Source organism: Girardinichthys multiradiatus, chromosome 18 (assembly GCF_021462225.1).
Source record: "Girardinichthys multiradiatus isolate DD_20200921_A chromosome 18, DD_fGirMul_XY1, whole genome shotgun sequence".
NCBI classification, from domain to species: domain Eukaryota; kingdom Metazoa; phylum Chordata; class Actinopteri; order Cyprinodontiformes; family Goodeidae; genus Girardinichthys; species Girardinichthys multiradiatus.
This window is the reverse complement of record NC_061810.1, coordinates 17,150,024-17,162,174: the sequence shown is the minus strand read 5'-3', so window position 1 is coordinate 17,162,174 and position 12,151 is coordinate 17,150,024. Positions and strand designations below refer to the sequence as shown.

The 12,151-nt window shown below is 40.2% G+C and overlaps 1 protein-coding gene across 1 annotated transcript in view; it reads right to left on the bottom strand.

The window, feature by feature from the left end:
* Positions 1 to 2,973: 2,973 nt before the first annotated feature.
* Positions 2,974 to 12,151, bottom strand: part of gramd1bb (GRAM domain containing 1Bb) — a 210,704-nt gene continuing 201,526 nt past the window's right edge. The window contains exons 16-23 of the mRNA XM_047391430.1: positions 11,979 to 12,097; positions 11,737 to 11,879; positions 11,540 to 11,643; positions 9,529 to 9,829; positions 9,389 to 9,400; positions 6,711 to 6,818; positions 6,194 to 6,314; positions 2,974 to 5,075 (exon numbers count right to left, since the gene is read on the bottom strand). Of these exons, the coding sequence (XP_047247386.1) occupies positions 4,986 to 5,075; positions 6,194 to 6,314; positions 6,711 to 6,818; positions 9,389 to 9,400; positions 9,529 to 9,829; positions 11,540 to 11,643; positions 11,737 to 11,879; positions 11,979 to 12,097 (998 nt within the window). The 3' untranslated portion in view covers positions 2,974 to 4,985. The remainder of the gene's footprint in view (positions 5,076 to 6,193; positions 6,315 to 6,710; positions 6,819 to 9,388; positions 9,401 to 9,528; positions 9,830 to 11,539; positions 11,644 to 11,736; positions 11,880 to 11,978; positions 12,098 to 12,151) is intronic.

The following is a 12,151-nucleotide window of genomic DNA, read 5'->3' as shown; positions in this document are numbered from 1 at the left end:
CATCGAACCAGGCAATCTGTTAGTTATCAGTGATGAAATTCAACAAAGAAAAAAAACAAAAAACCCACTCAGGCCACCTGTATTACACAGCAGCAAGAGCAACCATACAATCATTCATCTGACACAGGTTAACTGTGAGAGTGCAAGCTGGACCAGAAAGACTGAAAGCAAACAGGGATTGATTGTTGCTTCGATTTGTGCAAGTCAACTTTTGCATAACTGTGGACACGTTGGAAATACATCCTGACTGCTTTATCCAAATCACGCTCTGAGAATAGGCATGGACCGGTACTAAAGTGTACCAAGGTTTAAAAAAACTTGCACTGCTACTCAGGGACCTTTAAGCAAGGTACTGCACTTTTCCCTCACTAACAAGAAAGACCAATTTTACTTTTTGGAAATATGTCCAGTTTTGGATAATCATGGCATGGAAAACTCAGTGAGCGCCACCCATCATTCTACTTACAGTAACATTGTTTTAAAAGCTGCAATCAGTGAGCTACAAGTGCAGTTTCTAAAAAAGCAACTGACTGCATGCACTACTGGAGCAGATAGCATCACTAACTAGCCAGTTCAAATCAGAATGTTTTCCTTGTGTTGCTCTATTAAGAGCACAACAGCAAAATAGGAATAGGTGTAATGTTTCATCTTGTTTACTTACTACTGAATTTAGCATGTGTTTATTCTATATTTTTGCTTAAGTCTATTTATGTCAAAATTAAAATAATAAAGTTATGGATAACATTACAGCTCTGTAATTTTAGCAGCAGTAAGAATAATTGCTTCTTTTCTGTTTTAAGCAAAGGAAAGTAGATAATTTCATTGAACTGATTTATTTCCTTGTGTAAATACCATAATACTGTAAACTGAGATATTAATGTTATGAATGTATGAAAATATGATCCCGGCCCATGCCTATCTGACAATTTTAAATGCAAAACACCAGCGTGTGTAAAACCCTTAAAAACGAACCTTTAAAGCATTTTAGTCATATTTATATTTCTAAATATATGACATTCCTTCACCATCACTTACACGAAGCACAGCTTCTCTGTTAACTGTGGTAATCAGGATTTTAAAAGTGAACCCTAACTTCCATCCTTTTACATTCAGACTTCTATATTTATTTCTGTTATCAATACTTTGTGCCCTTTTTCAATACATTAAACACAGCAGGTATGCAGTCCTGAAGCTTTTCTGCTAGTTTTGCCACGCCCATCATTAAAACACAGCACAGGCATCCAGAATTCACTTTCTTCTGCCTTACTCTGAAAACAGAGATGAAAGCTGAAGTTTTATTCGGGATGTGTTTATGAAAGATCTAAGTTTCCAACAAACACTTCTAACCAGTTTGGAGGTTGTAAATTACCAGTGTGGTATTTCCTCTACATTCACCTAAAACCAAACCATTATTTTCTTTCATTCTCTACCAGAAAAGGGCTTAAAGTGCTTTACTTTTCAATGAGGAAATTTTTCCTTTCTTCATTTTTGGAAGTGCTAAAGGGGGTCTTTGTCAAGAAACTCTCAAAAGATGCTATACAATGCATTTCCCTCCTTACATGTATATATACAGGGGTTGGACAATGAAACTGAAACACCTGTAATTTTAGTGTGGGAGGTTTCATGGCTAAATTGGACCAGCCTGGTAGCCAGTCTTCATTGATTGCACATTGCACCAGTAAGAGCAGAGTGTGAAGGTTCAATTAGCAGGGTAAGAGCACAGTTTTGCTCAAAATATTGAAATGCACACAAAATTATGGGTGACATACCAGAGATCAAAAGAGGATAAATTGTTGGTGCACGTCTTGCTGGCGCATCTGTGACCAAGACAGCAAGTCTTTGTGATGTATCAAGAGCCACGGTATCCAGGGTAATGTCAGCATACCACCAAGAAGGACGAATCACATCCAACAAGATTAACTGTGGACGCAAGAGGAAGCTGTCTGAAAGGGATGTTCGGGTGCTAACCCGGATTGTATCCAAAAAACATAAAACCACGGCTGCCCAAATCACAGCAGAATTAAATGTGCACCTCAACTCTCCTGTTTCCACCAGAACTGTCAGTCGGGAGCTCCACAGGGTCAATATACACGACCGGGTTGCTATAGCCAAACCTTTGGTCAATCATGCTAATGCCAAACGTCGGTTTCAATGGTGCAAGGAACGCAAATCTTGGGCTGTGGACAATGTGAAACATGTGTGGTTCTCTGATGAGTCCACCTTTACTGTTTTCCCCACATCCAGGAGAGTTACGGTGTGGAGAAGCCCCAAAGAAGCGTACCACCCAGACTGTTGCATGCCCAGAGTGAAGCATGGGGGTGGATCAGTGATGGTTTGGGCTGCCATATCATGGCATTCCCTTGGCCCAATACTTGTGCTAGATGGGCGCGTCACTGCCAAGGACTACCGAACCATTCTTGAGGACCATGTGCATCCAATGGTTCAAACATTGTATCCTGAAGGCGGTGCCGTGTATCAGGTTGACAATGCACCAATACACACAGCAAGACTGGTGAAAGATTGGTTTGATGAACATGAAAGTGAAGTTGAACATCTCCCATGGCCTGCACAGTCACCAGATCTAAATATTATTGAGCCACTTTGGGGTGTTTTGGAGGAGCAAGTCAGGAAACGTTTTCCTCCACCAGCATCACGTAGTGACCTGGCCACTATCCTGCAAGAAGAATGGCTTAAAATCCCTCTGACCACTGTGCAGGACTTGTATATGTCATTCCCAAGATGAACTGACGCTGTATTGGCCGCAAAAGGAGGCCCTACACCATACTAATAAATTATTGTGGTCTAAAACCAGTTGTTTCAGTTTCATTGTCCAACCCCTGTATATATATATATATATATATATATATATATATATATATATTACATGACATACATCATGGACACTCAATTTAAAACAATGCAAGAAACTGTGATGGTCCAATTTGGTTCAGTGGTGGTCCAAGTTGCTTTTGGTTCAGTTTAGTTGCGTTTATTTTCATGCTTTTATTGCAACGACGACAGACACTTGAAATGGTAGGAGGGGAATTACAATAATCTGGATTAAAGGGAAAATTTGACATTTTGAGAAGTTTCATCATGAATTCAAATTAACTCTAGATCAGTTAAAAGTTAAATTTGAAGAAGATTTTAAGGTTTCATTTTTTTTCCAGTTTAAGTTTTAGTTATTTGCATTTTCAGATATGGAAGTGGTGCAAAACATCGAGAGCTTTTCTCAAAATGCCAAAAGATTCCTGTTCATCATAGAGAGGTCAAGCCATGAGCAGATGAGCTGCTCACAGGACGAATGAAGGGTTTTCATCCAAAACATTACATATCCATTTAGATGAGGAAAATCCTCAGCTTCTTAACTCAATTGAGCTTCTCCTAAAAAATATTTCATAGAACGTGTCAATTTTAGCAACCGATCACTTTCTAAAAGCAGGGGTTAATTTTGTTTTTAGATTTTGGATACATTACTTCGGAACAAAACTCTTCTAGTGTAAACTGGACCCTGGTGGGACTATAATGCAAGGCGGCATCCAAAACACGTTACCATTTAAAATAAAAAAAGGCAGTCTGGCTGCAGGGAACCAGAAGAAAAGAAAAAGTAAGAAACATACAAATGTAGAATGGTAAAAATGTCACACTTTCCAGCACATGTGTGAGCACGCACGCACGCACGCTCTCTCTCTCTCACACACACACACACACACACACACACACACACACACACACACACACACACACACACACTCTCACACAAACTGGAGCGCGAATATAATCGCGCAAATGTAAAATCATACTTGCACACTGGACATGTCACAGACATATCTGGCATGCATTTCTTAGAAGAAAACACATTTCATTAGAAACTCTTTAACTTGTCTCGAGCTCTGAGAATTTCTGTATGTACATAAATTAACAATAAATATAGGTCATGTATTTATATATGTTTATATTGAAATATATATGTATTAAATAATGAAATATTCTTATATATTTCAAATATATTCATAGAATCCTTTGCAATTTGAAACATCTGTAAAGAGATTTCATCACAGTTTAGTAATAAAACATTTAAGAATGCAGGTCTCCCTACTGTCCTGGCTGCAGAGTCACCAATTTAATTTAAATGTTAAGTTGTGTTAAAAACCTGACCTAGTCCTAATAGACTAATACATTCCATTTCATTAGGAGGAGGAGAAATAATGCAAAGTAGTATTTAGTAACCATCCAATAGGTAATGTATGTTGATAAGACAAATTGGGCTCTTCCAGAGATTTTTAACTTTTTGACATACTGGTCTGACAGGGAGCCAGCCCTGACAGGAACCATATAGGCCAGGTTCAAACAAGGAAACAGGGAGGGATCAGTAAAGCTGATCTACCGGCTATAATACTAGATCTGTTTTGTTGAACCTGTCCTCGGAATCGCCTGGAGGTTTTGTTAAAGGGACGCTACAGCGTGGACTTTGAGGGAATGATTTCTTTTTGGAACAGTCGAGAGTTTAAAACTCCAATGATACCCATGACCTTTGACTGGGTCTCTGTTTTTATGTTCTTCTATTTTCTGACATACATAGACTGGAACTGCACCATATTAACACTGACTGAGGACTAGGGTTGTCTACATGCATGCAGTAGGTCCTTCTTTATCTTGGAGACTCTCCTGATGGCTTAAAGTAGGATGCACTTCAAAATAAAAAGAGCAGAATGAAAATGTTTCCACACTGGTGTAAAGAACGAGAAAGTCTCGCATCTTCCCAAGGTGCCTCCCAGATGTTGGGGATACCTTCTGTGCTCCCCTCTCTGGGGCACTTTAACGTCTGTGCTCAGAAAACTACTACTGTCCCTTCCTTTGTGTCTTTGGACCCGCTCACCATTGGTCCCGCCCTCATTTCTGCCCGCTGCTGCCTCCATACTGCTTGACAAACAAAACCGGTCCTTATATTGCACGGCATGCCCTCATGGCCTTGTGGTGGTGTGTCAGTGATAGCGACTTTTCTTTTCCTCGGTCTCAGAGTTGTAGTCCCTCAAACCAATGCCTCGCTGGAGGTTTAACAAAGAGTCTTTCATCTGAAGATGAAAACATGAAGAAAGACACCAATGTATTAAAGACAGAAAAAATATTATGAACTAGACCTTTTATTTAAAACACAAGATTGTCAAACAAGCCTCCAGCAGTAGATAATGTTTATTGACAGGACCACTGTCTTTTTAGGACTCGATGCAGACAGATTACAATGCCTTTCAGAAGACTTCATGTTTTTAACATTGTGTTAAACTGCAACCATAAACTTCAAAATAAACCAGAAAATCAGCGCAGAGTCTTGATGTCTCTGTATTGTCATGTAGTCTATGGGAACTTTGTTTGAATTACCAACATAAAGTAGTGGATCATTGGGAAGTGGGAGGAAAGCAAACTTTCAAGCCTTCTCTCAAAATAATCTGACAAGTGTAGACATAGGGGGGCATTTAGTCTGCACCAACCATTTTCCCCATTGACTCTTACCAGCTTCCTAGTCTTTGCTGAAGCAAACCATCCCCACAGCGTTTTTTTCATTTTGGCCAAAAAGTAAAATTTTGGTTTCATCTGGTGGTTAGAGCATATTCTTACATGTTTGCTGCACCCCTCCTGTCCTCCACAAATAAGTAGGGCATGACTAATTCAGTTAACATAACCAAAACCTTTGCTTTATAAGACGCTTGTAAATGTGAAGTGGAAACTGATATTTTGCAAATAACATGCAGGTGAATCAGTGTTTTCACTGAATAAACCTAACATTACTTCGGTTAGTGGCTCTTAACAAATGGACATTTCAGCTTTGTTAATTTTATGCAAGGTAAATGAATTCTTAACTTCTGTGTCTTTTATATGCAGTGTTGTTTAATGTGTTTCTAATAAGTTGCAACAGAGCAGACATCCATTTTTAACTTAGTATTTTACACCGAGGATAGTGTGAGCTGCAGCAGCATTTAGAAAGTAAAGAATTATCTTGTTTAAGGCGCAGTAGAGAAGTAATAACAGGCCTCCTGTCTCATATTCCTTCACCAAACACAGGTCCATAGAGACTTCATGTTTGGTGAAGGGGTTGTTTAACCCTTCAGCTCCAGTTGTGTCAAATTACAGCAGCAAGCAATGGACATTTCTCACGGTTTGAAGCCTGTGAAACTCCCTCTTTGTGTTGCAGTACCTGGTCCAGCAGCACTACTGACGACTTTATTATCTCTCTCCACTTCTGCAGCTCGGCGTCATGGTAACGCTGCTGCGCCTCCAGGAGCTGGGCCCACTCCATCTGTGTCTGAGGCAGTTTACTGGGAGAACACACACAGAGCAACATCAGGGTTGAAGCCGCTGAAGCATGATTTCCATTTGGAGCGACTGCCAATAAACAGTTTGGTAAATTGTTTCAGCAAGCCCACGGCTATTCAGGGGTAATTTTAGAAACAGTGTTTTCCTGTCACATGAACGGCCATATGGATATAGTTTAGTCTGTATCTCTGAGAGTGTGTGTTTGAGAGAGAGTGTGTTTGAATTTGTGACAACCTTTGGTGCAAATAACAACAGCAGACCTCTGTTCAGCCTCTCCAATTGGGCCAATTGGGTTTTGTGTCTCCTTATGAAGTCCATTAATCATTTTGATTTGCTTTCACAAAAGACGTCTGTATAGATAAAAAGCATGTGCAGAGGGTGAATCTATGCCTGCGTACCTCTCATGAAGCCGCAGACTTTGCCATGTTGTCAAGGACTGGGCAGAGTACTCGAGCATCCAAAGCTTATAGAAGAGCATCATGTTGAGGAACACCAGGAGGACCAAGCTGAATAAGGACAGGAAGAAGGGAGGAGCACAGTTAAAACAATACGATCTCTGTGTTTCATTTGAGTGTGTCACAACAGAGCTGAACTACTGATCTAAGCCATGTGAATTACTGGACAATTATAGCTCTGTGCAAAAGTCTTAAATCATTTCCCTTTTCTCTACATTTTCCTTCCAAATACAGAAACTTGAGCCAGGGAAAGGTTGATCATCAGAGATAATATATCACCTATTGAAAGAAGTCAGGAGATTCTGTTGAGATTTATTTCATTGTGAAAATTCATTACATCTATTATTATTTACATTAAGGTCTGTTTCCTATTGATTTATTTAATGAAAAGAAAATACTAAATAGGGGTGCCTTAAGGTATAGCGGCAAGTTTCCCCCTTCCTCTCTCTGCCATTCATATGTGATTAGCTTAAATAAAGACCATTAGTGCCATAAAATGAAACAACAATAACATCGCTAATTCTACAGACCACCTGTGTTACTGAGAGGGGAGAATTTTACAACTAAGAAATTAATGATTAAATATTACCTAAGCTGAATAAACTACATTTTCTAATACGTTCGCTTGCTCTCTCTAGAGTTTAAAGAAAGAGCTTGCTGCATACAGGTCCTTCTCAAAATATTAGCATATTGTGATAAAGTTAATTATTTTCCATAATGTAATGATGAAAATTTAACATTCATATATTTTAGATTCATTGCACACTAACTGAAATATTTCAGGTCTTTTATTGTCTTAATACGGATGATTTTGGCATACAGCTCATGAAAACCCAAAATTCCTATCTCACAAAATTAGCATATCATTAAAAGGGTCTCTAAACGAGCTATTAACCTAATCATCTGAATCAACGAGTTAACTCTAAACACCTGCAAAAGATTCCTGAGGCCTTTAAAACTCCCAGCCTGGTTCATCACTCAAAACCCCAATCCTGGGTAAGACTGCCGACCTGACTGCTGTCCAGAAGGCCACTATTGACACCCTCAAGCAAGAGGGTAAGACACAGAAAGACATTTCTGAACAAATAGGCTGTTCCCAGAGTGCTGTATTAAGGCACCTCAGTGGGAAGTCTGTGGGAAGGAAAAAGTGTGGCAGAAAACACCGCACAACGAGAAGAGGTGACCGGACCCTGAGGAAGATTGTGAAGAAGGGCCGATTCCAGACCTTGGGGGACCTGCGGAAGCAGTGGACTGAGTCTGGAGTAGAAACATCCAGAGCCACCGTGCACAGGCGTGTGCAGGAAATGGGCTACAGGTGCCGCATTCCCCAGGTCAAGCCACTTTTGAACCAGAAACAGCGGCAGAAGCGCCTGACCTGGGCTACAGAGAAGCAGCACTGGACTGTTGCTCAGTGGTCCAAAGTACTTTTTTCGGATGAAAGCAAATTCTGCATGTCATTCGGAAATCAAGGTGCCAGAGTCTGGAGGAAGACTGGGGAGAAGGAAATGCCAAAATGCCAGAAGTCCAGTGTCAAGTACCTACAGTCAGTGATGGTCTGGGGTGCCGTGTCAGCTGCTGGTGTTGGTCCACTGTGTTTTATCAAGGGCAGGGTCAATGCAGCTAGCTATCAGGAGATTTTGGAGCACTTCATGCTTCCATCTGCTGAAAAGCTTTATGGAAATGAAGATTTCATTTTTCAGCACCACCTGGCACCTGCTCACAGTGCCAAAACCACTGGTAAATGGTTTACTGACCATGGTATCACTGTGCTCAATTGGCCTGCCAACTCTCCCGACCTGAACCCCATAGAGAATATGTGGGATATCGTGAAGAGAACGTTGAGAGACTCAAGACCCAACACTCTGGATGAGCTAAAGGCCGCTATCGAAGCATCCTGGGCCTCCATAAGACCTCAGCAGTGCCACAGGCTGATTGCCTCCATGCCACGCCACATTGAAGCAGTCATTTCTGCAAAAGGATTCCCGACCAAGTATTGAGTGCATAACTGTACATGATTATTTGAAGGTTGACGTTTTTTGTATTAAAAACACTTTTCTTTTATTGGTCGGATGAAATATGCTAATTTTGTGAGATAGGAATTTTGGGTTTTCATGAGCTGTATGCCAAAATCATCCGTATTAAGACAATAAAAGACCTGAAATATTTCAGTTAGTGTGCAATGAATCTAAAATATATGAATGTTAAATTTTCATCAAGACATTATGGAAAATAATGAACTTTATCACAATATGCTAATATTTTGAGAAGGACATGTAAACTTGATGGGAAAAAATATGGAACAAGAAAAACTCATGAAGCAACTTCATATGTTTTCCTGTTATTATACGACATAATTATAGGAGACACTCTGACACGTATTCACAGACATTCAGACAAAACTTAATGATATAAGCGGTGGTTATCCCTAATCTAAAAGGTCCATCAGGGATATTTTACAGGGACTTGTAGGAGACAGTTAAACGTGTGTGAAATGTCAGATCTGGGTGTTTTTGGTCACTACAGTTGGAAGCAAAAATATAAAGAAGCTGGAGATGGTTTAAAGGTTTTTGCACAGTATTGTATGTACTGAATATGGGCCTTGCTAACAAAAACTCTTATACCTGAGACAGATCCTACAGATGGCAGTGGAAGGAAAAGGAGAGAGAAGTTACACTTAAGTAAACAATAATAACGTGTGCAACATCGCTATAAGAACAACCTTTGTTTGAATTTACTGTGTGTGTGTGTGTGTTTTCCGTACACAAAGCTGATGATGAGCAGCAGTTTGGAGACGCTGTACAGAGCTATGCCTCCTGGCAGGTGATGTTGTTGTGGACTTTGGTGCCTGGTCTGTGTGGAGCCCACCACATGTTTGATCCTCTGAATCACTTCCTCATCTGTTGGCGTGGTAACAGGGCTGAGGGCCTCATCCAGGTGTTGGCTGCGCATGTGGGGGAGAGGCCTCTTCTTCCTCCTAACAGTGGCGTTCTTCCCTACCTTGGCCTTCGGAGACAGCTGGTGGGTCTCCATTAGTAGCTCCTCCAGCTTCGACAGCTCCACCTCTGAGGGGGGGAAAGAAAACCTTAGTTATGTCAAGATAAGATGCAATACGAGCTGTTTGCATGGACATTCAGCAGCAACACAGAAACATCTGTGTCCATCTACAGTGAAAATTTCTATGTGACTGTTCAGGATTGCAGCTTCTGCCTGACTCAGGTTAGAAGCCCTATGCTCCCACCAAGCAAACCGGCAATTAACTGCACGTGGGGTTTCAACGTGCAGTTAATTTGTCAGCAGCGATTTAATGTCTGCTGCATGTGCCTCTGTCATCAACATTGGCAGAAATTTGTCTTGCTGCCTCTCTGTAATCATGTACTCGAGCTTATTTGCTGCCTTGCATAAACAGTTTATTGTATGTGAGATGAAATCTGGTATTATGTAGCCTTGTTGGTTTTTATGTACAGAGGGGCTTGTCATTATCTCCATATTAAACAAGTAGTATTTTGCACAACATTAGAGCTCAGCTCATTTAAGTTAAATAGACAAGGAGTTGGGACACTGACATTTATGCATCTGTTGATTTATTTCTTTGGGATTTTATGCGACGCACTAACACAAAGTAGTGCATTGTGAATTGAAAGGACAATAATACAGGTTTTTCAAATTGTTTCAAAAATAAAAAAAAAATCTCAAAAGCATGTTATACATTTGTATTTAGTTCCTTTTAATTGAAACCCCCACAGTAAAATTCAGTGCAAACAACTCCCTTTAGATGTCGCCTAAATAGCAGTTTAAGCCCACAAAAATATGTAAAAAAAGGGGCTCTTGTTCCATGAAACCTAAGTTGAACTTTCTGGCGTACATGCACTACTTGCCTGAGAACTAACACTGTGTATCACCCTGAACATACCATCCTTAAGGTGAAACATGGTGACGGTAGCAATGATAGTGTAGGGATGCTTTCTACTGCAGGTAGAGGAAAGGTTTTCAGAGATTTTGGAAGATAAATGGAGCTAAATGCAGGGAATATTGGAAAAAAACCTTGCTGCAAAAGACCTGAGGCTGGGATGAAGATTCACCTTTCAGCAAGACACTGAAAGTAAACACACAGTCAGACTTACAGTGGAATGGTTTAGAGCAAAGCATCTTCATGTGCTAAAAGTCAAAGTGCAGACCTAACTTTATTGAGAATCTGCAGCAAGACTTGAAAATTGGTGTTTAAAGATGTTTTCCATTTAACACAACTGAGCCTGAGCTATTTTTGCCTTAGAAAAAATCTGTTCTGTGCTAAAACTGTTTTGATCCAGCTCAGTTCTCTTTAATCAAAATTATTAACCTCATCTAAACCTTTGATTTGTTTATTTGGTTATATTAAAACAAAAATTACTTAAAGAAGGTTTATCCTTTCACTGTTTGGTGAATTATAACTACTAAAGGCTTTTAAGCCTGCTGTAATTCAACTTTTATTTAAGGAATCTGCTCATGATCCAGATTCCCAAGCCAATTCTAGATCCTGTCTTCTTAATTATAATTTTTGAATTAACTGAGTGAGTATTTCTGCCTGGTTTTAACGCCAATTATAGCACAGAACAAAGCTGGTGGGTGGTAAGGGTTTAAGCTTACACTTCGTCCTAGTTCATTTTGAACAGTGAGATTCAGTTATTCTATTGAATATGCAGTGCATTTTTCTTACATTAGGTAATGCATCAAATGGGATTACTGGTGAATGATATGACCAAGGATAAAACCAAAATTAAATCACAAAGCTTTACCCAGTTGGCGGAAGTTCTCCTCGAGTCCACTCCAGAAGTTTTTCTCAATGAATCCTTTTACCAGCCCCCATGGCTGCTTCCTGTACCGCAGCTCTGTTGAAACCCTGAGAGACAGAAATGCATTTGTATGATCATAAAATGGAAATGTAGAAGCATGCAATGGCTAAATGTCTCCAAAATAAAACAAAAGTGCTCACCGTAACCGACACTTATTCTTGGCCACCCGTGTGAGCATGTAGCGGTTGAGTGTGTAGAAGTAATCGTGGTAGGGCACGTCATGCGTGATCACCTCAGCGTCGATGATGTAGCACTCACTCTCCTGACTGGCTTTGTACAGAGTCTAACAAAATCAGAAATGTGTGGGTTAAAGTTTTCTTCATGTAGGAAAAACAGAAAATATCAAGAGGAAACATTTTTGCATCAGTGGAGCTCGCTTCACCTGCGTCTCTGTGACCGTTGCTGTTTTCGGGGCCAAAGGGTTAGACAGAGAGATGGTGTACATGATCACTCTGGTCTGGTTTCCTGCCTCTTCCTTCTTCCACGGGTGGTACACAATATCTGGACCCAGAAAGAAATAGCAGGAGACTGTTTTTCTGGATCTTTTCCCTAAAA